The sequence below is a fragment of the Dromiciops gliroides genome, chromosome 3 (genome assembly GCF_019393635.1).
Source record: "Dromiciops gliroides isolate mDroGli1 chromosome 3, mDroGli1.pri, whole genome shotgun sequence".
NCBI lineage: Eukaryota > Metazoa > Chordata > Mammalia > Microbiotheria > Microbiotheriidae > Dromiciops > Dromiciops gliroides.
The window spans coordinates 85,033,462-85,059,490 of record NC_057863.1 but is presented as its reverse complement, the minus strand read 5'-3'; the positions used below and the strand labels follow the sequence as shown (position 1 = coordinate 85,059,490).

General features: G+C 35.9%; 1 protein-coding gene across 1 annotated transcript in view; it reads left to right on the top strand.

Moving 5' to 3' along the window:
• The window catches only part of PARD3B (par-3 family cell polarity regulator beta), a 1,353,776-nt gene that overhangs the window by 543,480 nt on the left and 784,267 nt on the right, over window positions 1-26,029 (top strand). The window contains exon 3 of the mRNA XM_043998182.1: window positions 330-501. Coding sequence (XP_043854117.1) covers window positions 330-501 — 172 coding nt within the window. The remainder of the gene's footprint in view (window positions 1-329; window positions 502-26,029) is intronic.

Genomic DNA, 26,029 nt, shown 5'->3' with positions numbered 1-26,029 from the left:
GTAGTAGTAATAGAAGTATTAGTATTAGTAGCAATATTAGTAGTGTTGGTCCAAATCTTTTCTCCGGTTTTTCAAAACTCATAGAATGCTTTTCTCCTAACTTACATAGGAATAGAGGAGATTGGAAAGAGTACAGAGACCCATGCAGAGAACATGTAATTATAGAGAATTAAGGAAGTTGGTGAAAATTTTAGAGCCCTTTATAAAGGTTGTAAGGACTGTCTTCATCTAAAAACAATAGAAAAGACAGTATTAGAATTGATATGCTCTGTGTTGAAGTGAAATACATATCATGTCAAATGATTCCATTTTTATTCATTTACTTACAGCTGATTGCTGTGTTTGATGAACAAGAATCAATTCCTAAGGTTGAGAGCCCTAGTGGAAACCTTACAGAGAGCTACAACCCAGATCCTTTTGATGCAGAAGTGGCCACCCAGCTGGCTGCCTTCAAACCCATTGGTGGAGAAATTGAAGTAACTACTTCTGCTCTGAAATTAGGTATGTATGTGTCTATAGGTATGCTGCCTACAGTGTCTGAAATGACTGCTTGTTATAGAAGAATTTATATTTGGCAATGCTTTGGTTTTATGCCTTTCTTTATAGCCATTTAACTTGTTTCCTTTAAAAAAAAAATTTCCTCTTCATTTCTTTCCCTCTGAAATGACCATTTGCATGTTTGGTTCTGATGATATTCAGGGGACACAAAAAATCATAGGGTCTTTTTGACTTTCTCATGGATTCTTGCAGTGGCCTCCTTTTTGGTTGCCTTGTCCCAAGTCTCCAACTTCTCCCATCCATCCTTCACATAGTTGCTAATCCTAAAACAAATCTCACCATGTCATTTTCTTACTCAGTGCATTGAAATGACTCCCTGTTTCCCCTAAGATCAAATATAAACTCATGACTTTTAAAATGCTTCAGAAACAGTTTTCTTTTATATCACATGCGTTACTGTGTGCTACAATTTAAGGAAGCCAAGGTTAGTATTTTCCACAGAGAACATTGTCTCTGTGCCTTTCAACACTGTGTATACCTCTTCCAAGCAGTATGTTCCCTCCTCAACACCTGATCCTAAAATCCTTGGTTTCCCTGAAAACTCATCTCAGGTTCTGTCTTCTGCATGAGTTTTCCCTGATTCCCATAACTATTACTATATAGATATAGATATAGATATAGATATAGACATATATAGATATAGATATATAGTGCCTCCCCCATAAAATTGCCTTTTTATTTAATTGGTATGTAACAACAGACTAGTATTGGTACAGGGGACTTTAAGAACAAACTCTCCCACTAAGGAGCTATACTCTGGTCTTTTATGTGGACCACCTTTAGTCCTGGTAGAGCCTGGCTTAGATAGATAAGGGTAAGTCTTCTTTTCTTGTTATGTCTGTAACTCTAGGGTTTGTTTGCTTCATGTTTAGGGTCTCCCCAGAAACTATCAGAAAGGTACCCAGTATACAATGTATATCTGGTATAGGAAAATCATTTATTTCCTTAAAACAAAATAATACTTAAAAGAGACATTCACTTCTGGGGGAGGAGCCAAGATGGAGTAGAGAAAGCACTCAGCTAAGCTCTCCCAACATTTTCTTCCAAAAAAGAAAAAAGAAAATAACACCTGAAATTAAATTCTGGAGTGACAGAGCCAAGAAAAGATCAACATGAGACATTTCTCCAGCTCAAGACAACATAGGGGATGAAAAAGGGAGATCTGTATTGTGGGAGAGGAGGCTACCTGGGAGTCTATGTGGATGAAGCACCAGTGCTGGGACTATATGGTGGTGACAGAAGCAATGGCAATATAAGGAGCTTTAAAACAAAAGATGGCAAAGGGGCCTGGCAACTGATGAGGAAGAGATTAAAGGGTAATCCTATGCTAGTCCTGAAAGCAGGGCCAGATACTTTTTTTTTTTTTTGGTGGGGCAATGAGGCTTAAGTGACTTGCCCAGTGTCACACAGCAAGTAAGTGTCAAGTGCCTGAGGTCGGATTTGTACTCAGTTCCTCCTGAATCCAGGGCTGGGGCTCTATCCACTGCACCACCTAGCTGCCCCCAAGGACCACATACTTTTTGGTAACTCCATTGCCTATAGCCACTTCTTGATAATAGCTCATAGGCAGAGAGGAGCACTTTCAGTCAAGAGCCAATGGAAGTCCTGAGGGGCAGTATCAAAATGATTTTCAAAATTAAAAAAAGAGTGGTAGAAGAAAAATTAGCTTAAAAAGTGAAAGCAATAGAAGAAAATTATGAAAAGGTGATTAGCAGATTGGTAAAAAAGGTACAAAAATACTGAAGAAAATAACACCTTAAAAACCAGAATTGGTCAAATGAAAAAGAGGTACAAAAATTCACTGGTGAAAATAACTTCTTTAAAAGCAGAATTGGCCAAATGGAAAAAGAGGTACAAAAGCTCACTGAAGAAAATAATTTCTTAAAAATTAGAATTGGTTCTGGAGAGCCATTTGGAATTATGCTCAAAGGGCTATAAAGCTATGCATACCCTTTGACCCAGCAATACCACTTTGGAGTCTTTTTTCCCAAAAATATCATGGAAAAGGGAAAAGGACCCACATGTACAAAAATATTTATAGCTGCTCTTTTTGTGGTGGCAAGGAATTGGAAGTTGAGGGGATGCCCATCAATTGGGGAATGGCTGGACAAGTTGTGGTATATGAATGTAATGGAATACTATTGTGCTGTAAGAAACGACAAGCAGGCAGAGTTCAAAGAAACGGGAGGGTCTTGCGTGGGCTGATGATGAGTGAGATGAGCAGAACCAGGAGAATATTGTGGACAATATCATCAATATTGTGTGTTGATCAACTGTGATAGACGAGATTCTTCTCACTAATCCAACGGTACAAGAAAGTTCCAAAGGACTCATGATGGAAAATGCTCTACAAATCCAGGAAAAAAAAGGAACTGCAGAGTATGGATGCTGATTGGACCATACTATTTCTTTTGTTTTGGGTGCTGTTGTTTTTCTTTTTTGAGGTTTTTCCTTCTTGCTCTGATTCTTCTTGTATAACATGACTAATGCAGAAATATGTTTAATGTTATATATCAGATTACCTGCTGTCTAGGGGAGGGGGGGAGGGAGGGGAGAGAGGGAGAAAAATTTGAAATTGGAAATCTTAACTAAACAAAGGTAGAAAACTTAAATTAAAAAATTAGAATTGGGAAAGTGGAAACTAATGATTCCATGAGACATCAAGAAACAATAAAACAAAATGAAAAATGAAAAAAAAAAACCCTAGAAGAAAATGTGAGATATCTCAGAGGAATAATCACTGGCCTAGAAAACACATTGAGGAGAGATAATTTAAGAATGATTGGACTATTTGATAACCATAATTAAAAAAAAAGACTCTAGGCATCATATTTCAAGAAGCTGTTGAGAATTGTTCTTATATTCTTGAACCAGAGGGTTAAATAGAAATTGAAAGGATTCTCTGATCACCTCCTGAAAGAGATCCTAAAATGAAAACTCTCAAGACTATTATAGCCAGATTCCAGAGTTTAAGTTGAGAAGAAAATACTTCAAGCATCCAGAAAGAAACTATACAAATACCATAGAGCTATAGTTGAGATCACAAAAAATTTAGCAGCTGCCACATGAAGAGAGCTTGGAAAATCATATTCCAAAAGGCAAAATAATTGGGATCACAACCAAGAATGACTTATGCAATGAAACTGAGTATGAAATTTCATGGGGGTGGGGTGGGAAATAGACATTTAACGCAAGAAAATAATTTCAAGTTTTCCTCATTAAAAAATCAGAGCTGAGGGGCAGCTAGATGGCGCAGTGGTAAAGCACCAGCCCTGGATTCAGGAGTACCTGAGTTCAAGTCCGGCCTCAGACACTTGAGACTTACTAGCTGTGTGACCCTGGGCAAGTCACTTAACCCTCATTGCCCTGCAAAAAAAAAAAATCAGAGCTGAATAGAAAATTTGACTTTTAAATACAAGACTTAAGGGAATCATAAAAATATAAACATGAAAGAAATAATAAAGGACTCCAAAAGGTTAAACTGTTTACCTTTCTATATAGCAAGATGATACTTGTATCTTTTAAGAATGTTGTCCTTATTGAGGCACTTAGATTCTACATAGAAAGAGAATGCAGTAGTGAGTCAATTATGGTAAGATGGTGTAAAAAAAATTGGATAAGCAAGAAAAATGGATGCCTTGGGAGAAGGCAGAAGAAGAATGTGGAAAATTGTCTCATATAAAAGAAATGTGCAAGGAAGAGCTTTTACAGTGGAGGGGGAAATGGTGAAAGTGGAGTAGGCAATGCTTGATCCTCAAAAACATATAAATTGGTTCAAAGAGGGAAAGTGTGTGTGTGTGTGTGTGTGTGTGTGTGTGTGCATATGCATATGCATATCCATATCCATATCCATATCCATACATACTCAATTTGTAATAGAAATCTATCTTACCCAAGGGAAATAGGAGGGGAAGGAGAAAGTGGGAAGGGTGTTGATAAAAGGGAGGGCAAATAAAAGGAAGGTAATGGTCAGAAGCAAAACAGACATTGGAGGAAGGACAGGATAGAGAGAAATGCACAGTTAATAATCATAACTGCTAATATGAATGGGATGAACTCACCCATAAAAGAGAAGTGGAAAGAATAATGAATTAGAATCTAGAATCTGAAAATATCTTGTTCATAAGAAACACATGAAATAGAGACATAGTCTTTCCAGGTTTTTCTGAAATCTGCCTGCTTATCATTTCTTATAGCACAATAGAATTCCATTCCATTCCTATACAACTTGTTTAGCCATTTACCAATTGATGGGCATTCCTTCAATTTCTAATTCTTTGACATCTGCTAAACATTTAAAGAACAATTAATCCTAGTACGATATAATTTGAAAAATTTGGTAAAAAAAGGATTCCCACCAAATACTTTTTATACTGAAAATATGGCTTGAATGCCTAAACAAACTAGAGAGAGTAAAAACTGAGAAAGAAAACTATACACTTAATGAATATCAATGCAAATTTTGGTTTTGTTTTTGCTTTGTTTTTTGCGGGACAACGGGGATTAAGTGACTTGCCCAGGGTCACACAGCTAGTGTCAAGTGTCTGAGGCTGGATTTGAACTCAGGTCCTCCTGAATCCAGGCCAGGTGCTTTATCCATTGCACCACCTAGCTGCCCCCGCAGATATTTTTAATAACATACTAACAAAGTTTTAGAGCAATATATCACAAATATAATACACTATTACCAGGTGGAATTTATAATATGAATTCTTGGCTGGTTCAATATTAGGAAAGCTATCAGCATAATTGACCATATTAGTAACAAAAATATTATATGTAATGTAATACCCATTCTTATTAAAAACACTAGAAAGCATAGGAATCAGTGGAGCCTTTCTTAAAATGATAAGTAGAAGCTATCTAAAACTAAGAATAGGCATTGAAAAAATAATTGAAGGAATAAGAAAAAATGATGAGAAAACAAAACTGTCACTTTTTGCAGATGATATGGTGGTATACTTAGAGAATCCAAGAGAATCAACTAAAAAACTAGTACAGACAACAACTTAATCAAAATCACATATTATAAAATAAATTCACAGAAATCACCAGCATTTCTATATACTACCAACAAAGCTGAGGAGGAAAAGATAGAAAGAGAAATTCCACTAAAAATAACTGTAGACAACTTGAAATACTTAGGTGTCTACTTACCAATTCAAATATAGGAATTATATGAACACAATTACAAAAAAAAACTTTTCATACAAATAAAGACAAAGCTAAAGAATTAGAAAAATATTAATTGCTCATGGGTAGGTCAAGCCAATATAATAAAAAAGACAATTCTACCTAAATTAATTTATTTTTTCATTAACATTCCAATTTAACTACCAATGCATTATTTTATAGACCTAGAAAAAAAAAACAACAGTAACAGAATTTATCTGGAAGAAGAAAAGGTCAAGGATATTAATTGAATCACTGGAAAAATGTTAATCAAGAAAGCCTGGGGCAGCTAGGTGGCGCAGTGGGTAAAGCACTGGCCTTGTATTCAGGAGTACCTGAGTTCAAATCTGGCGTCAGCCACTTGACACTTACTAGCTGTGTGACCCTGGGCAAATCACTTAACCTCCATTGCCCCGCAAAAAAAAAAAAAAAAAGAAACCCTGGCAGTTCACTATTTCAAATTATATTATAAAACTAATTGTCAAAACTAGCTGGTACTGGCTAAAAAATAGAGTGGTGAATCAGTGGAAAGGTTAGGTACACAATATGCAGTAATGACAATAGCAAAAACCCAAAGATCCAAGCTTTTTTGTTAAGGACTCAACATTTGACAAGAATTCTTGGGAAGACTGAGAAGTAGTTTGACAGAAACTGTATACCAAGATTAGGTCAAAATGGATAAATTATTTAGATATAAAGGGTAATAAAAAATAAGTTAGGGGTGTGTGGAAAAGCTTACCTGTCATATCTATGGACAAGAGAAAAAAATTTTGACCAAATAAGAGATAGAGGGGATTACAGGAAATAAAATAGATGATTTTGATTACATGAAATTAAAAAGCTTTTGCACAATCAGAACTAATGCAGCCAAAATTAGAAGGAAAACAGGAAACTGAAGGGGGAAAAATTTGCAGTAGGTTTCTCTGATAAAGGCTTCATTTCTCAAATACATATGGAGCTGAGCCAAATTTATAAAAGTAAGAGCCATTCTCCAGGTGATAAATGGTCAGAGGCTATGAATGGGAAGTTTTTAGAATAAGAAATCAAAGCTATCAATAGTCCCATGAAAAATGTTCTAAATCACTACTGATTAGAGAAATGAAAATTAAACGTACTCTGAAATACTACCTTACACCTGTCTGATTGGCTAACATGACAGAAAAGTAAAATGACAAATGTTAGAATGGTTGTAGGAAAATTGTGACATTAATGCGCTATTGGTGGAGTTGTGAACTAGTCCAACTGTTCTGGAAAACAACTGCCCAAAGGCCTATAAAACTGGGCACACCCTTTGACCATCATTGTTGCAAGGCCCAAGGATCTAATAAGGGAGTTAGCTCATCTACTCAAAGCCCAGGTTCTTCAGTGCTGAGGCATATGTGTGGTCACCAAAAGCATCCAAGGCTGCTCTGTCCAACTCCTTTTTGACTCCATGGAATGAATGGCTCCTGGATTCCACAGGGTGTGCTCTAAATCAACATGTTTGCCTTAGCTTGCTAGGTGGCACAGTGGATGGCCTTTCTGGGCCTGGAGTCAGGAAGACTAATCTTTGTGAGTTTAAATCTGGCCTCAGACACTTACTAGCTGTATGACTAGTCACTTAATCCTGTTTGCCTCTGTAAACCTCTATAAAATGAGTTGAAGAAGGATGTGACAAACCACTCCACTATCTTTGCCAAGAAAACCTTAAATGGGCTCATGAAGAGTCCACTCAACTGAAAAGACTGAACAACAGTTACATCTCTGTCTCATCTTGCCTTTTCTGGTAGAATAAAAACTCCCTGAGGGCAAGATTTTTTTTTTCATTTTTGTTTCTTTTTTATCCCTAGCATCTAGCATAATTACTGGATATTGTTGAGTGCTTGAGAAATGCTCATCAGTCAAATGATTTTCAATAGCACACTAAAGGCTAAAGTATTGATGGTTAGAAATCAACCAAAAGAAGAAGTCAAAGAAAGGTTTGCATGTAGCTTATTCTACCCCCTTAAAACTGCCAACCCCCCCCCCCCCCACACACACACACAAAAACAATTGGACTTAGCTAAGCCTCAATAAGGAATGTGGACAAGAAATAAGGGCCACTTTCTACTGTTAACTTTTTTATCCTAAGGGCAGATTGTGAATTTTGGAAAGAGCTTTGAAGGTGATAAGTGCTGCTTTGTTTAAAGAAGAAATACAAAGAAGCTATTTTATTGAGAATTAATCTCTGGTTATGCTGAGGATTGTTTTTCTTTCAATGTATTTTTCATTTCTTAAAATCTGAAATCCAGCAGTAAGGGAAAATGAACAAATAGATGCTCTGCAAATATTTCACTTAAGTTATATTTGTTCTTTATCAAAATATCAAAATAGCATTTTCACTGGTGTCAATTCAGACCTTGCTCTTTTATTTTCTTCCAATCTTAGATAATATTCAGTTCAGTACATCTGTGTTCTTAGTGACCCATCAGTATTTCTTCAATTTCACTCTTAAGAAACCTCCCCCTCTCATTTCCCCTCCTATTTAGCATGTAGACAAAGTGTTTGTTAAAGTAACTCACCAGTGTTAGGATAACTCATGCTAGAAGAAAGGAAAATGTCCTTTGGTGGCAAAGGGAACACTGTGAGATGTGACAGCCATGTTTATTTTTATTTTTAAAAATGTATTGGGCAGCTAGGTGGTGCAGTGGATAGAGCACTGGCCCTGAATTCAGGAGGACCTGAGTTCAAATCTGACCTCAGACACTTGACGCATACTAACTGTGTGACCCTGGGCAGGTCACTTAACCCCAATTGCCTCACCAAAAAAAACAAAAACAAAAACAAAAAATGTATTAATTTTACTTTGAACTTAAGTAATAAAACAAGCATTTCCATAACAGAATAGGGGGGAAAAATGAGTGTATGTGAAACTGCAAATTTATCATATGCAACTTGCTATTTATTCCTTTTACATATATAATAAAGTTATCAAATAACTTTTTCCCCCTTTTTTTTTGTTCCCACCCCATATCCCTACCTAATAGACATCGTACTTGTTCTTCCTATTGGAAATGAAATATAAATCATTTTTTTCAGCCCTTATCACAGGCTGTGCCCTCTACCTGGAGTGTTTTTCCTTCTTACATAAACCATTTGGAATCCCTTGCTCCCTTCAAGGATTAATTTAGAGGACACACAATCACTTTCCTATTGGTAGTGCTTTTTTGCCCCTCCAACCCCCCTCCAAAAACCAAAACCAAACCAAACAAAAACCTTTGTATTTACCTCTCTGTGTGCATTTTGTAGTATCTCTGGAGACCTTAATCTCTGCCAGGGTTGGATCTTGCTCATTTTTTCATCTTTTTATCTGTAGTATTTAGCATAGTGCCTGGCAGCTTGGCATTTAATAAAAAGCTTTTTGTTGACTTGAATTGAATTGAATCTTGCATGGGTAATACAGCATAGTGAAAAAAGAACTGGACTTGAAATCAGGAGGTCCAAGATTTAATCTTGGTTCTACTACTTTTGAGCCATCAGACCTCAGACTACTCTCAACCTTTACCTCATTTGTAAAGTGAGCAGGTAAATAATATTCTGTGATGCTCAATGCTATCAACCAGTAGTGTCCTGATAGAGCCTGACTTCCTGAGGGGGGGAAAAAAATTGTAGCTCTTCTTTTAGTCTAAAACTATCAAAGACATGAAATAAAGTCTTTATTCTTTTGCCACCATTTTTCTAAAAGCAAAACATATAAAATGATGTATCACAATGGGGATGGCTGGAGGTGGCCAGAAAGGAGATTGTATAGGCTTCTGTTTATCTGGAGTACAGTTTTTGACTTCAGCCAGATAGCTGAATTTGCATAATGGCTATCTCTCTACCCATTATGCAAATGGTATGGGAGGAAAACAAGGCAATAAGGGAAAAAAGAAAGTGAAAATTGTTCCTGCTTGTTGTAATGTTCTTGTTGTTTCTTTCTTTCTTTTTAAAAAATAAGCAGGCATCATGGCTTCAACAATCTAAATATAAAGTTGTTCCCCTCCTCACCCTTCTACAGAATTCGCCTTCTTTGTCCTTTTACAGCTCTCTCAAAAGTAGTTTCCCTTTTTGGATAAAAAACATATGTTGTCAAATGCAGAAAGAAAAACAGTGGTTTCTCTTTTTGAGATTGGTACTCCACTAATTATAGCACCCCTTTTCAAAATTATTTCAATTAAACAGATTTGGAGTCAGATGACATTAGAGGTCACTTTGGGCAACAAGATTGCAAGTTAGATTGAGTGTTGGGCTGGATTTAGGAAGACGAGTTAAAATCTTGCCTGGGGGGGCAGCTAGGTGGCACAGTGGTTCAGGCACTGGCCCTGGATTCAGGACTACCTGAGTTCAAATCCGGCCTCAGACACTTGACAAGTCACTTAACCCCAATTGCCTCAGCAAAAAAAAAAAAAAAAAAATCTTGCCTGGGACACTTTATTTAATTTTGTGACCCCTGGGAAAATCATTTAAATTCTCCCAACCTTGGTTTGCTCAGCTTTTAAATATGATTTATAATAATTCCCATTTTATAGTCTTGTTGTCATCTGACTTAAATGAGTTATTAAAGTGTTTTGCAAACTGTTATCTAGTCTAATTCTTACTTTTTGGGGGGTGGGGCAATGAGGGTTAAGTGACTTGCCCAAGGTCACACAGCTAGTAAGTGTCAAGTGTCTGAGGCTGGATTTGAACTCAGGTCCTCCTGAATCCAGGGCCCATGCTTTATTCACTGAGCAACCTAGCTGACCCTAACTCTCTTTTGACAGATTAGGAAATTGAGGCCTAGAGGGGTTAAGTGACTTGCCTGAAATCACATAGTGAACAAGTGGCAGAGTTGGGCTTTGAAAACCATGATTCAGATTCCAAATTTCTTAGTATTTTCATTGTACCATATCATTGGGTTCTTTTGGTTCATTGTGAAAAAGGCAAGATTGGTATGGTTCACTTCCTTCTTTAATGTATCAGTTAGTTGCTGGACAAAGATCTCTTATTCACAGCACTAATCACTAAATTGATATTTTTGTCCTGACTTAAAACTGTGTGATACTTAGTGCTTTCTTCTCTGTTCTCTGAGCTGTATGTGAGTGAAAGCCCCTTTTTATTTTTTTCATTGTTCCATGGATTTTTGTTGCCAAGTAATTCATGATCCAGTGGACAACCTAGTGAATGTCTCAATACATAGGTAGTCTATGTGTTAGACAACAAAGTCTGTTGCTGATGTTGTACTTGCAGCCTTTCCATCTTGGTAGAAGCTAAAAGAGATAGACATCTCCATACAGAGCTTTAGAGAATTCTCCAATGTCCCTTCATGTCATGGTAAGCCAGTCAAATAGGTCTGCTACTACTAGTAGCACTACCACCACCCTTATCATGACTACTTCTACAATTACTATTATTATTAGTACTTCTACTACTGCTACTTGTAGTTTTACTGCTACTATCACCACCACCACCACTACTCTTACCAAAAGAGAAATTGATTAAATATTAGAATCATAGTTTTAGGGCTGGGTGGAAGTTGGGCTCATCATTTGCCCAAAGGAAGCAAAAACAAACAAACCACCACCACCAACAACAAAAATCCACATAATTTTTTGAGATACATTATTACTTTTCCTGTCAGTTTTCCTAATGCACATTAAACAAAATCAAGAAATTATATTTGTGGATTGGCATATGTTACAAGAATGAAAAGTAAGAAAAATTCTATAGCAGCAATTTTTAACCCTTTTTTGGGATCACAGATCTTTGACAGTCTGGTGAAGGCTATGGAACCCTTCTGAGAGTAATGTTTTTAATGTATAAAATAGGATTAGCTAATCATATTGTGGAAAGTGCATTGGAGTAGAGACACCTACTTTCAAGTCTACACTTACTAGTTACATGAATTCTGATAATTTACTCATTTGTGTTTTTCTCCTCATTTTCCCCATCTACAAAAGGAACAAAGGAAACAAACATTTATTAAACACCTGCTATGTACCAGGCACTATGTTAAAGTGCTTTACAAATATTTCATTTGATCTTTCCAACAACCCTGGGGTGTAGATGCTTTTATCACCCCCTTTTACATATTAGGAAACTGAGGCAAACAGTTTCAGTGACTTACCCCAGGTCATAGTTCTTAAGTGTCTGAGGCCAGATTTGAACTTGGGTCTCTCTGACTCTAGATCTAATGCTTTATTCACTAGACCAACTAGCTACCTCAAATAATACTATATTATTAAACAATATTAATAGCCAGCTATCATTTACATAGTTCTTTGAGATTTTCAGATTACCTTATGAACATCTCCTTTGATGCTTTCAATGACCCCATTTTGTAGACATGGAAATTGAGCTCAGAAAGGTTCATGTGACTTGCTTGGAATTGGAATTGGAATTGGAGCTACTAAGTCTCTAAGGCTAGATTTGAACTCTCGAGCATTTTGGAATCCTTAAAAATTAAAAAAAAAACAATTACATAAATATTAGTTACTATTGTTCTTACTATATCATCACGACCACCACCATGACTACTACTACTATAACCAAAAAGGACTATATCTTAAAATCATAGGTTTAGAGATCAAATAGACCTTAATAATCATCTAGCCCGACATCCCCATTTGACAGATGAGGAAACTGAGACATGGAGAAGAAGCTTGTTCACTCAGGATTTCTTGAGGAGCAAATAGCAGAGCCAGGTTTTGGACACAGTTACTCTGACTCCAAAGTCTAGTCTCTTGCATACTGTCCCATGCTGCCTTAACAGATAAGAAACATTTTTTTTTTTTACTGATGTGTGAGTCAAGCCATTTACTAGTAGAACAGAGAACAAAATTAACACTAAATTAAAAGAAAAGAAAAAGATGAGAAGAATTTACATACAATTAGAACAAGTCCAACCTTAAATTATTTTTTTTAAAGGCTAACAATGCCAAAAAATTGAAAACAAAAGGAAAAATAAATCAATGACTTAGAATATCATCTTTTCACCATAAGATTAACTAATAAAGCAATCTCCACAACGAGGAGCTTCAAAGCCGCCCCCCAAAACTGCCTCAGCTATCAAATACTTGATTACCTTATCAAGCAAAGGGACATGGAAGCCAAGGGTAATACCATGTTAGAATATAAAGTAGTTTGCAAAACATGGAGGATGATAGGGAAAGACCAGGATAACAGCATCAAAAAGTAGTGGATGGAAAAATAAGTCTGTGGAAAATTTAATATAAGATTCAAATGAGCCATAGCCTTCAAGATCATTTATAGGTGAAACTAGAGGGCGGAAAAGATGAGAAATGAAACCAATTTTCCAGTCTTTCTATAGCAAACCTTTCTCATGATCAGTGACAGCAGAACCACTACAGTTGTCTTCTTAGACCTCAATCCCTGATGTGCCACATGAGGAAGCATAAATGCTATTTAAGAAGATGAAGACTGGGGCAGCTAGGTGGCGCAGTGGATAAAGCACTGGCCCTGGATTCAGGAGTACCTGAGTTCAAATCCAGCCTCAGACAGTTGACACTTACTAGCTGTGTGACCCTGGTCAAGTCTCTTAACCCCCATTGCCCCCCCACCTTTGTGTGATCATAAAATTATGGATGAAGTGTTGAAATAGATGAGCCCTCCATTTTATAAACTAAGGCTCAGAGAGGTTAACTGATTTCCCTGAAGTCACAAATAGTAGTAACAAAAGCAGGACAAGAACCCAGGTCCTTTGACTCACAAGCCAATAGTCTTTTCCAGTTCAGCCTTCTGCATCTCAGTACCAACTTCCTCATGCAATCTCAATGAGAATGGTCCAGAAGCACATTGAGAGTATGCTTGATGAAAATATGAGAAAAGAGCAGATAAACTTTCACAGTCAGTGTTCTATAGCATAGCCCATCCTAAGTCACCCAGTTAACTGAGAGTTCCAGCAGATATCCCTCAATGTTTATTGCTTGTGGATTTTTTTAAAAATAAAGAAGTATTTGACTGAGTAGACCAAAGCACAGCATTATATTCTCTCCAATAATCAGTTGTCTCATGAATATGTTAAAATTATCCAACATTTCTTGATAAATTCTGCCACAGAGATAACTGACCAACAATACTCTGCTTATCTACTTTACAAGATGATGTCCAATTGACAAAGAGATTCACTAGTTCTATAGAACACAGATTTTTAAATTGAATGTGGGGGGTTCATGAAAAATTTTTCAACATTAAAAGACTATGTATACCTATTTTATATACCTATACACCTGGAGTTATGTAAAAATTTCAAAGGCCAAAAAGGGTAGCAACTGCAAAAAAAGCTTAAGAAACCCCACTATAGAAGATATCCTCAGCAAATTTTAGTTTGGAGGTTCTTAATATTGCTGTCTGTGAACATGTATTTTTTTAAAATTATAAAAGTATTTTATTATTTTCCAGTTACATGTAGAGATAGTTTTCAACATTTGTTTTTATAAGATTACTAGTTTCAAATTTTCCCCCTCCCTCCCTGCCTCCCCAAGACAGCAAGTAATCTGATATAGGTTATATATGTACAATAACATTAAACATATTTCTGTATTAGTCATGTTAGAGAAGAATCAGAGCATAAAGGGAAAACCTCAAAAAAGGAAAACAACAGCACCAAAAACAAGAGAAATAGTATGGTTCAATCTGCATCCATATTCCACAGTTCTTTTTTTTTTTCTTTCCGGATTTGGAGAGCATTTTCCATCATGAGTCCTTTGGAACTATCTTGGACCATTGTATTGTTGAGTAGAATAATGTTGTTGATACTGTGCACATTGTTCTCCTGGTTCTGTTCATCTCACTCCTCTTCAGTTCATTCAAGTCCTTCCAGGTTTCTCTGAAATCTGCCTGCTCATCATTTCTTACAGCACAATAGTATTCCATTACATTCATATACCACAACTGGTTCAGCCATTCCCCAATTGATGGACAGCCCTTCAATTTCTTATTCCTTGCCACCACAAAAAGACCAGCTATAAATATTTTTGTACATGTGGGTCCTTTCCCCTTTTTTTATGATCTCTTTGGGGAAAAGACCCAATAATAGTACTGCTGGGTCAAAGGGTATGCACAGCTTTATAGCCCTTTGGACATAATTCCAAATTGTTCTCCAGAATGGTTGGATTATGAACATATATTTTTTAAAAAATATATTGATAGCTATATTTTAACATAATGGGTTTTCTTTGCAATCCTCTGAATTCACAAATATTGTTCTGAGAACAATGGGCCATAGGGCCCATAGGCTTCACTAGACTGGCAAAAGAGGGGAGTGTGTCAGTGACACCATGTAAAAGGTTAAGAATCCCTCTTCTATACCAATACAATCAAGGATGTTCAAAATATTGAAAGAATATCAAGCATTTTTTGTATGAAAAAACACTGTTTGTTAGGCCTAGTGCTACAAAGACCCCGTGCCATTATCTCCACGTTAGGGAATGAGAGTCATCTCAGTGTCTCACCTGACACAAAATATTTTCTCCTAGGCCTTCCATGATGCCTTAAATTTCCCCCATTAGAATAACACCATTTAGTTAAGGCATTGTCTCCAGGAGGCCCATATTAAAACACAAATTTATTGCCTGAGAGCTAAATGTTACTACATTCATACCTATTAACGCTGATTAATTGATTGGTTTAGCTTCCTGTCATTTAACGAAAAGGTGCCTAGGGGATGAGGCATACGACAAGTAAGTTTTGCTAAGGAGAGATTCTTATAATTAGTGCTATATGCATGTTACTTTTAGGTAAGAGCATTTTGAAATTGCAAAGCAGTATAGGAATTGTAATATATAATAACTGAAGAATGATAATGCTGTATGTTTATGTATCTCTCCCTGTCTCCTGGCTTTTTGTTTCTCTCTTTCTTTTGGTTTCTGACTGTCTCTATCTTTGACTGTCTCCACTATGTTTTGCTTTGTGTTTCAATGTTTCTATTTAAAATTTTTTATGTTACTATTTTTTGGTCTGTTTCTTTGTTTCTGTCTTTCCCAGTCTTATGCTCTGTGTGTCTGTATATCTCCTTCTGTCCTTCTGTCTGTTCAGGTTTTTTGTCTTTCTGCGTGTCTCATTTTGTGGCTGTCCCTCTGCAGTTGTTTTCTTTTTTTGTATCTTTTTGTCTGTTTGTTCTCTCTTTTTGAAGTGCATGATTGCTTAATAGGAAAAGCATTATGCTTAGAGTCAGAAGACCCTACTTTGTTTCCTGTTTCAGCTTTGTAGGCTGTGTGATCAAAGGCCAATCATGTAATGTCTTACAACCTCACTTTCCTCATCTATAAAATGGGGATAATCATAGTTTCAGTGCCTTCCTCAAAAGATTTTTGTGATGGAAAAAAACAAAACCCTGCAAATTTTGAAGCCATCCCTAAAGAGATTGTTTTAAAGTCATTTGACCTCTACAGCAAATAAGCTGGACATTTGTTAACATGTGGAATTCTTGATATTAGAAATCAAGTGATTTCACCTATCAGATTGGTTAATATGACCAAAAAAAAGGGAAATTATGGATATTGGAGGGGATGCGGGGAACTGGGATGCTAATGTGACTTTATGGAGTTGTAAATTGATCCAACCATTCTAGAGAGCAATTTGGAACTATGCAGAAAGGGCTATCAAACTGTGCATACCCTTTGATCCAGCAATACCACTGCTTGGTCTGTATCCCAAAGACATCCAAAAAAAAAGAAAAAGACCTATCTGTACAAAAATATTTATAGTAGCTCTTTTTGTGATGACTAAGATTTGGAAATTGAAGGGATGCCCATCAATTGGGGGAATGGCTAACAAGATGTGCTCTATGATTATGATGGAATGTTATTGTGCTATAAGAAATGACAAGCAGGATGATTTCAGAGAAACCTGGAAAGACTTAAATGAACTGACATTACAGTGAAGTTAGCAGAACCAGGAGAACACTATGCACAGTGACAGCAATATTGTTTGATGAAGAACTGTGAATGGCTTAACTATCCTCAACAATACAATGATCCAAAACAGTCCCAAAGAACTGATATTGATTAAACACAGACTGAAGCATGATATTTTTAACTTTATTTTTCATTTTTTATTCAAGTTTTCTTGTGCAAAATGAATATGTAAAATGCATGGAAATGGCATGATTACACATGTATAACCAAATCTTATTGCTTACACATGAGGGAGGGGTTTAGAGAGCAAGGGAAGGAAGGATAGAATTTGGAACTCAAAACTTAAAAAGAACAAAATGTTTTTAAATTGTTTTAATGAAATTGAAGGAAATAATATAGACCTCTGTGTGTATGTGTATACACATACATATGGAGTTGAGTGATTGATGCAGTTTTATGAATTTGAAATTGTTCTCTGCGTTATCTTTGACATGCATGCTCTATCATAGAGCATGGGCAGGCTAAAGTCACTTTATCACTACTGAAAGAGTGCTCTGGGCATGCCTCCCTTCTTGAAAATCTTACTTTACTAAGTTTGATAATGCTTTTGTGTATGGTATGACTATTTGTGTATATATTTTAGCCTCCTAATAAGACCAGAATGGTGACACAGTGAATACAATACTGACTGGACTTGGAGAAGGAAAGATCTGAGGTCAAATGTTGCTGACTAGCTGTGGGCAAACCACTTTTTCCTCATTCATGAAATGAGGATACCAATAATTGCATTTACCTTTCTGGGTTGTCATAAGGATCAAATGAAATAATATATGTATTTGGCAAACCTTAAAGAGCTATATACCTATTACAGTTGTTGTGAAATTATAGATATTTAAACCCCTTTACACTTGTTCTTTTTATGTTCTCATTACAATGCTTTGTATTGAGTAGACACATAGTGAATATATGTTAACTAGTCAGGTGGGGAGCAGGAGAGAGCTTGGCCTTTGCAGGTGATGAGGGAGAGCCCTGTCAGTTGGAAAGTATGAAGATGATCAAAAAGTCAGATAGTGTAGTCAAAGGGGTCAATGGGGTACCAAGTAATCCTAGAATCATAGTATCATAGTATCTAAGAACTTGATAGAGCCTTATAGATCATCCATTCCAAGTTTTCCTTAAAGAAGGGGAGGAATGAAGGCTAGAGAAGTGAATTATTGATATCTAAATTGGGGCTGGTACCAACGAATTTGGACTCCTGGTTCAGTGCCCTTTGAATTTTAGTATTTATATATATATATATATATATATATATATATACACACACACACATATATATATATATGTATGTATGTATGTATGTATTTCTACAGTTGGCATATCAAATTTTTTTTTGTGGGGCAATGAGGGTTAAATGACTTGCCCAGGGTCACACAGCTAGTAAGTATCAAGTGTCTAAGGCCGGATTTGAACTCAGGGCCTCCTAAATCCAGGGCTGGTGCTTTATCCACTGTGCCACCTAGCTGCCCCTTTTTTAATTTTTAAAATTTTTTGGCATATCAATATTGTAATCAATGGCTAAAAAATGCAATCAGAAGTTAATGAAGGAATGAAGATCAAAAAAGCATTATAGCAAGGAAAGATAGAGAAAAATAGCTTTTACATTATTGTATCCCCTACTAAAGCCCAGCACAATTTCTCCAATATGAGTGAATTGGACAGGGAGCTCTCTTTGTGTGTATCACAAGGTATGTCTATGTGGATGTAATCGTGGAAGCTTAGGGCAGCTAATTGGCAGAGTAGATGGAGGGAAGTCAGGAAGACCTGAGTTCAGATTTGACCACAGACACTTACTAGCTGTGTGACCCTAGGTAAGTCACTTAAATTGCTCTTTGCCTCAGTTTCCTAAAGTGTTCAATGGGAATAAGAAGAGCTCTTAACTCTCAGGGTTATTATGAACATCAAATGAAATAATAATTGTAAAATGCTTAGCATGGTGCCTGGTACCTAGTATGCAATGTAGAAATTTTAGTTATTATTGCTTCTGCTACTGGTGGTATTTTTTCCTCTTTGAAGAGGAAAAATATTCAAAGATTTTGCTCCTGAGTGAAATAGTGGAAAATCTAAGTGGGCTTAAACACAACAGATTAAGAGGATTTGTGTGATTTGGAAAGTGGAGAGAAAGAATCAATTACAATTTTAAAATATGAAAAGGCCTGAATTTGTATGCTTTATCAGTCAGAGCTAAGAATGTCATATAAGTAATATCAATACCCAGATTGAACATAAAAATGTAATAATTTATTTCAAGTACACACTTAATGAAATCTTGTGGCTCCCCACCCTCCCACAGAAAAATCAAATATAATTGAAAGGAAAAGAATATATAATTCAATTGAAAAAATGGTATTTATGTTTTGGTAGTTCTCATACTGCCTTGCTTGCTTTGTTAGTGGAGTTTTACAGTGAGAAGGGAAAATATATTTTTTAAAAACTTTGGAAATGTTCATATTCCCAAAAACATTTTGTTAGCCTCACAATTTATCCAAAATGTTTCTTAAGGGACTGATATACACTTAAGGGTTGAAAAGTTGAACTTTCTCCCATGGAAATGAATGAATAGATCAGAACTAAATGAGGGGCTGCAAATACCAAAAGACAATAGTAATGAAGTTTGCTTCAGGGCAGCCACCGCTTTGCCATACCATTTGACAATTTTAGCTATCAGCACAGAGAAACCATTAAAAGTGATGAATTAGGGAGGAGAAAGGGAGAACACACCTGGCTGAATAATCACCTGAATGTGATTTAAGTTATCTTCAGAACTATATTCCTGTAGATTAGAAAAGTAAGCAATTAAAATAATTTCCAGAAATTTCACCAAATGATTCATGATTATATATATTTTTTGCCAGATGCATTGGGATTATAGTACCATGCTTTTGTGTATTTTTTTAACTTTTAAGAGTATATTTCAAAATCATTATAAGGGATAGCTAATTGGTAAGTGAAAAGGGCAAAATACAGTGGGAAATGCAGATATTAAATCTATTTAGTAAAAGAAAAAAACACTATCAGATAGACAACAGCTTTGTGTGATACATTTATAGTTATAGTCTTTACTTTATAGTTTAGAAATCTACAATTTAACTTGTCTTTCTGCCAAAATCACCAGGAAAATATCATGAGATATTTAATTGATTATGCTTAAAGACATAGTTTTAATATATATTAAGATTATTCAAAAATAAAAGCTTTATTATGTTTTCTTTTTCTGTACCTTATTTTACTTTTGAAAAACCTAATCTTCTAATGTTCTACTTTGATTCTTCATTATGGTATAGAATGACTGGTATCTTGAATCCTATGTTAGAAGAGTACCTTAACAAGCCCAAAAGGCTTCCAATAAAGTCCCACAAACTTTGTATGTCCATTGTCCAAAGCAATGTGATAAGACTCATTATTAAACTATTGGCCACCAGAAGACAGTATGCATTAAACTGTCTACTGAAGCATGGATCTATGAAGTGTTGGAGCAAATGTAGTCCAACAAAAACACAACCTGGTTGAGATAGAAAGATGGAAGTCAATGCAGTCAATTCCAGTCATGAGGGTACTTATGTTCTAATCAGAATCACCATTCCTCACACTCAACTAATTTGACATAGAATCCTACATCCTCTAAAAATTTGTGGATTCTTTTTAACTTTTATCATAATCCATGCCAATGATCTTCTTCATTAATGAGGATAATAAAGAGTTGACCTATGTAACTAACTTAGATTCATGGAAGCAGAAAAACATATATCTAGAAGGATCCCTATTTGTGTTACATAGAATTTAATAACAAAGACAATTTTAATCATGTGTACATGTAAATAGTGCTTTTAACTTTGCTGTTCATTGTTCCAACTCTGCCATGCTTTTGTGGTTCATCCTATCCAGATAGAAACGAATCTTATTAAAGTTGAGACTGAAAAACTACTAGCTTGATTCCCTCCTCTCTGTGTTAGAAGCATCTTAAAAGATGAACTGACTCCTGTTTGAAAGTAGCTCTTGTCTTAGACTTGAAACCTAAAAGGTACCTCAGTCCCTTGATTGTTTCCGTCTGTGTTAGTGCTTCTTCATAACTGAAATGAGAAATCTGATTTTATGTTTGGTGCTGTATAATTATTTTCAAAACACTGAGCATGTCTGTTTTTGTTTTCAGGAGTTTTCAGAGAACTTTGCATAGCCAGAGATTATGATTGAAATTAATGCCCATTTCTATTTAATTTTAACTAATTTGCTGCATGATGGAAACATATGGGAACATTTTTTTCTGAATTTTTAAGAAATATAATCCCTCTATGGCATTGATCTTCAAGAGTTGGTGGTGAAGGAAAAAAGAAGGGGGGGATTTTTTTACTTTAATTAGCCTGTAGTATCTAAGTAACTAGTATGCCCATAATGTCGGTTTAAGTATTGGCATCTGATCTTAGACAAATACACTTACACCACACACAGAGCAGAACTAAAGCTCAGTATCGGGTTTTGCTGCTGACCATGCCTTTGAATTCCTACTACAAAGCACATAAGCATATAACGGGTTTCTTATTGCTGGAAGCACTCTGCTGTGGGCTGTGAAATCCAGATCTGAAATTACTGAGAGAATTGGGGTCATTTGCTTCGATAGATCCATAAGTCATAATTTGGTCATGGAGTTTCATCCTATTTGTTTCCTTTTGGGCCTGATTACTCAAAACTTAACAGCTTTGGAATAGCTTTTCTATCCCTCCCTCTTATTCGTTCCCTTTCAACCCAATCTTTTCCTTTTCCCAGCCTAATGTTTTTTTCCCATGAAGAGGTAGATGAATGATGTTGTAATTAGCTATGGTAACCTTGCCATTCTATCATCAATCAGATATTGCTATGTATCTAACAAAGATCTGGCATATATTTTGGCAGTAGGGTAACTAAATGAAGTACTAATGAGGTGACCGAGTTCTAACCTGCGTTTGGCACCATTTATGCTTTGGCGTTCAGAGTAGTTTAAAAGTTGGTGGGGAGGAGGGGGAGAAACAACTATGTTAAACACGGAGCTTTTTAATTGTAAGTAATAGGGCCAAAGATGTCTGCAAAAAAGATTAAAACCTCAAAACTAGAGACTTCTACCAGATATTGAAAGGATATCACAAAAGTAAATTTATTAAAAAAAAATTAAAGGAAGTAAACAAATAGATGTTGGCTTAAATTTGGGAGTTTTATCTCTGCTGCCTACTAGCTTGCTCTAGGTGACTGACTATATGTGAAATGTTTGATAGGTTACTATTGAATCATATGCATGCATAAAGATCTTTCATGGAGTTGGTTTGGAATTATATGATGAGTATATATAGAAAAAAATGTTCTGCTTTTTCAGTGACCTGCTGTTATGGCTTTTTAAGGTAGCCACTTTTTTAAAGCAAGATTTAATTTTTTTTTTATATAATCCAGATGTTGAAATTCTTTTTTTTGGTGTGTGTGATTTTCTTAATCCTGAGGTCAGTGTAATTTAACAGTAAAAGAAAATTAAATGAATGTGAAATTTTTCATCTTAATTTTCAATTTGGATCTTTAAAGCACAAAAATAAAATAAAAATAAAATAAAATAAAGCACAAAAAAGATAATGTTTTATCTTTATTAGTTTAGATTCTGATGATGTAATTAAATTCTGGGACTTCCGCAAAAACTCAGAATTCACTATCTCCCCTTTGGCCTCTTTACCATTCTGGACCCATACTGAGACTAAACTTGCTGATTACTCTAATAAATGAACTACAAAAGGCATCTTCCCTAGGCCCCCCTTGATCCACTGAGTTTTTGTCTCTTGCAAATTGCCTTTAATAGAAGGTCCAGTAAAGACATTTTTGAGGCCTAGTCTACAAGTATAATGAATGTTGTCAGTGAACCACCACTTTGCATGTCATATTGAGCTTCCTGTATTTCCCTGAACACTAATAAAGTGATTTGAGATGTTGCCTTTTAATAATAAACAGAGGAAAAGAAAGGAGAAAAAAGAGAGAGAAAAAACAAGGAAATATTTTTTTCTTACTAGCCTCTCTGTACTTCCTTACAAAAAAAGAAACAAACAAAAAACTATTCATAAAATAAAATTAAATGACCTAAGTATTAAAAATTAATGTTTTCCAATTTTTGGATAATCCAGGACAAGAATTACTAATCCAGGATCTATAAACTTAAAAAAAAAGTACATTCCAACACAATTGGTTTCCAGTACATAATCCTGTTTTCTGGGTATTTTGTTCTATTGCTTTTAACTGAAGTATTTTATTTATTTTAAGTTATTAATGTTAATGCAAATGTTAATTCAACTCTTGATACTATGAGTTCTATTGCTTTTAAAAAACATTCTTCTCAGAAGGGTCCATAGGCTTCAGCAAACTTCCTGAAGAGTCAATGACACACAAGAAAATGTTAAGACCCTCCCATCTAAAGTAACCAACACATGACTTCATATTATTGCCATGGACTTGGTACATGTATTTGCTAATTTTGAGGTTATAATAAGATTCAATCTCTCCTTTACTAAATGCTTTTCTCATTGCTGATCCATGTTAGAATTTTGTCCCAGATGTGCCTCTGATTCTAATATTTATAATTCACTAGGCTTATACAAGCATATCGTACAATTTGCTGTGCACTCCCCAACAAAGTACTTATAATCTACCCTACTGGTTTTCTTTTGTAGCCTGAAATTCAGGAATCCTGACCATCTATTCTTTCTCCATGCAAAGGGCTCCTCTTTGCTGACAACTTCAATAGAATGTTTTAGTCTTTTGATTTTGTCCTGATGTTGAAGTGTGTGTGTGTGTGTGTGTGTGTGTGTGTAGATGTGACTCTGTGTGTGTTTTCTCTTTCAGCCCAGATGGACAGAAAAGAAAGCACTAATTTAATTATTTACGGAAGATCCATCTTAAGGACAAGTCACTCAGAGTTGGACACGCTTTCATGGCTAGCTCAGGATTTTCTCATTTACTTTATCTGATAAAGCTGTATGATAAATTAGGCCCCAATATACACAAATGTGGTTATTTCCTTTTGCTGTACCCCTACTTGAAATTAAACTAAGGTCTTGATGTAGCCCAATGAAAAGGAGAAACCCAGATCCACAGCTAGGCTCTGTTTATTCTCACATCTCAGAGCCAAGAGGAAAGTGACAGATCTTTGCTTAGATATTGTGACAGAAGAAGCTACCATTTTTGCATTTGCCCCCCTTTGCACATTTACCAGATAAAAGGGGACCTCACAGGGATGGCCACAGTAAACTGATTCTTTTTAAATTTTACATATCACCCATGGATCATGGAAAATTGTAACCATTCCGTTTGTCCCAATGACATATTTAGAATATTTAGATTTCTTTGCTACTGTCAGAAAAAACAAGGGGCAGAAAACCAAAGAAAACCAAAACATATGTATAAAAGGTTGTAAATGCTGATCAGAGGATTGTATAGATCAGGGCTTCTTAAACTTTTCCCATTTGTGACCCCTTTTCTCCTGAGAAATTTTTTTCCATTACCCCAGGTATATAAGTATATAAAATAGATATATATAACTTTTTGCTATTGCCAAATTTTTCACAACCCCCACATTCAGTTACACAACCCCATATGTGGGCCCACAGTTTAAGAAGCTTTGATTTAGTTAGTGATCTATATTAAATTCCTTTGTAAGGTATAGCAAAAGTATTTATAAATGGAAGGGGTGAGGTCTTTTATGATGTTAAATATGCATATAAAATTATAGCCAAAATAATTGTTATAAATCTTATTTGATTTTTGTTTGGATTTAATTTATACCTGTGTTAGAGCCATATTAGGCTATACAGGGTATTTCAAAAGTCTTAGTGTCATCTTAAGTTTGAATAGTTCACTCTTATAGCACCCACCTCCCAGCATTGTTTTGAAAATCAAATGAGATAATCATTATAAAGCACTTAGCATAGTACCTGGCACATAGTAAGAGCTCTATAGAGGCAGCTATGTAGCACAGTGGACCTGCAGTCAAGAAGAGGAGTCTTCCTGAGTTCAAATCCAGCCTTAGACACTAGTTGTGTGACCCTGGGCAACCACTTAACCCTGTTTGCCTCGGGTTCCTCATCTGTAAAATGAGCTGGAGAAGGAAAAGGCAAACCACTCTAGTACCTTTGTCATGAATGGAGTCAGAAAGAATCAGACAGAACTGAACAGCAGTAACAAAGTGCTCTATAAATGCTAGCTCCTATTAGCTGTTAGTATAAAATAGCCCTAAGATTTTGGGGCAATTTTTTTTTTGGTGGGGCAATGAGGGCTAAATGACTTGTCCAGGGTCACACAAGGTCAGACACAGTGTCATGTATTTGAGGACAGATTTGAACTCAGGTCCTCCTGAATCCAGGGCTAGTGCTTTATCCACTGTGCCATCTAGCTGCCCCTGGGACACAATTTCATTGTATTTTGTCTTATCAGTTTATTAAAACAATAGCAGTATTTGTTGGTTTAAGATAACTAGGACATAGAAAGCCTGTCTTTGCATAATTTGAGGCAGGGGTTTCTATACTATAGATGGGTATAGTTTTTATAATTACCTGTGAAGACTTTGATCAACAGTATTAGCTGAATCAGAGTGTACTCATTGGTTTTTATGTCATCAGGTTTTAAGAAGGAATAATGATCAATTTAAAAAAAAATTGTAACAAACATTTATTTTATTTTTTCCAGTTACATGTTGTAAAGAATTAATTGTTATTTGAGGTTTTTATGCCTCAGCGCACACTGTCCTGGGACTCCACAAACTGCACAGTGCTCCACCCACTGGTTGTAGCCGTTGCCATGGTGCTAGCACCTCACGTCATCACCATTCGCCGACACCTACATGGGCCTGGCAAAATTATAATGATTGGAAGCCTAGTGAGGTCAGTCATGTGATTGTCAGAGTGGCCATCCAATTGGATGGGGCTGTGTGGAGTGTGTGGGGAGGAAGGAAGTTTTTTTGTTTTTGTTTTTGTTTTTGTTTTTGTTTTTGTTTTTTTTTCTGGCATTCTGGCTGGAAGCTGGAAGGCAACATGAACTCTGCTGTGTATTCTCAGCTGATTCCTGGGCAGTGGTGTTTTTCAGGTTGTATAATTTCCCTTTCCCCATTTTATTTCCTTTCCCTTGATCCTATTGATCCTGTTTGTGTTTTGTTTTGTTTCTTTAAGTTTGTTCTTGTTAAAATAAATCCTATTCTATTTTGAGGGAGGCTGCCGGTCTCCTTCCTTGCCCCAATATTGCAGCGAGCCACTTAGCTAACACTGCCCAATTAAAAATTAGTCCCCACAATGTAAAGGCACTTTTCAACATTCATTTTCATTTTTAGAGTTCCAAATTTTTCTCCCTCCCTCCTTTTCCTCCTCCCTCCACAAGGCAGCAACCAATCTGATATAGGT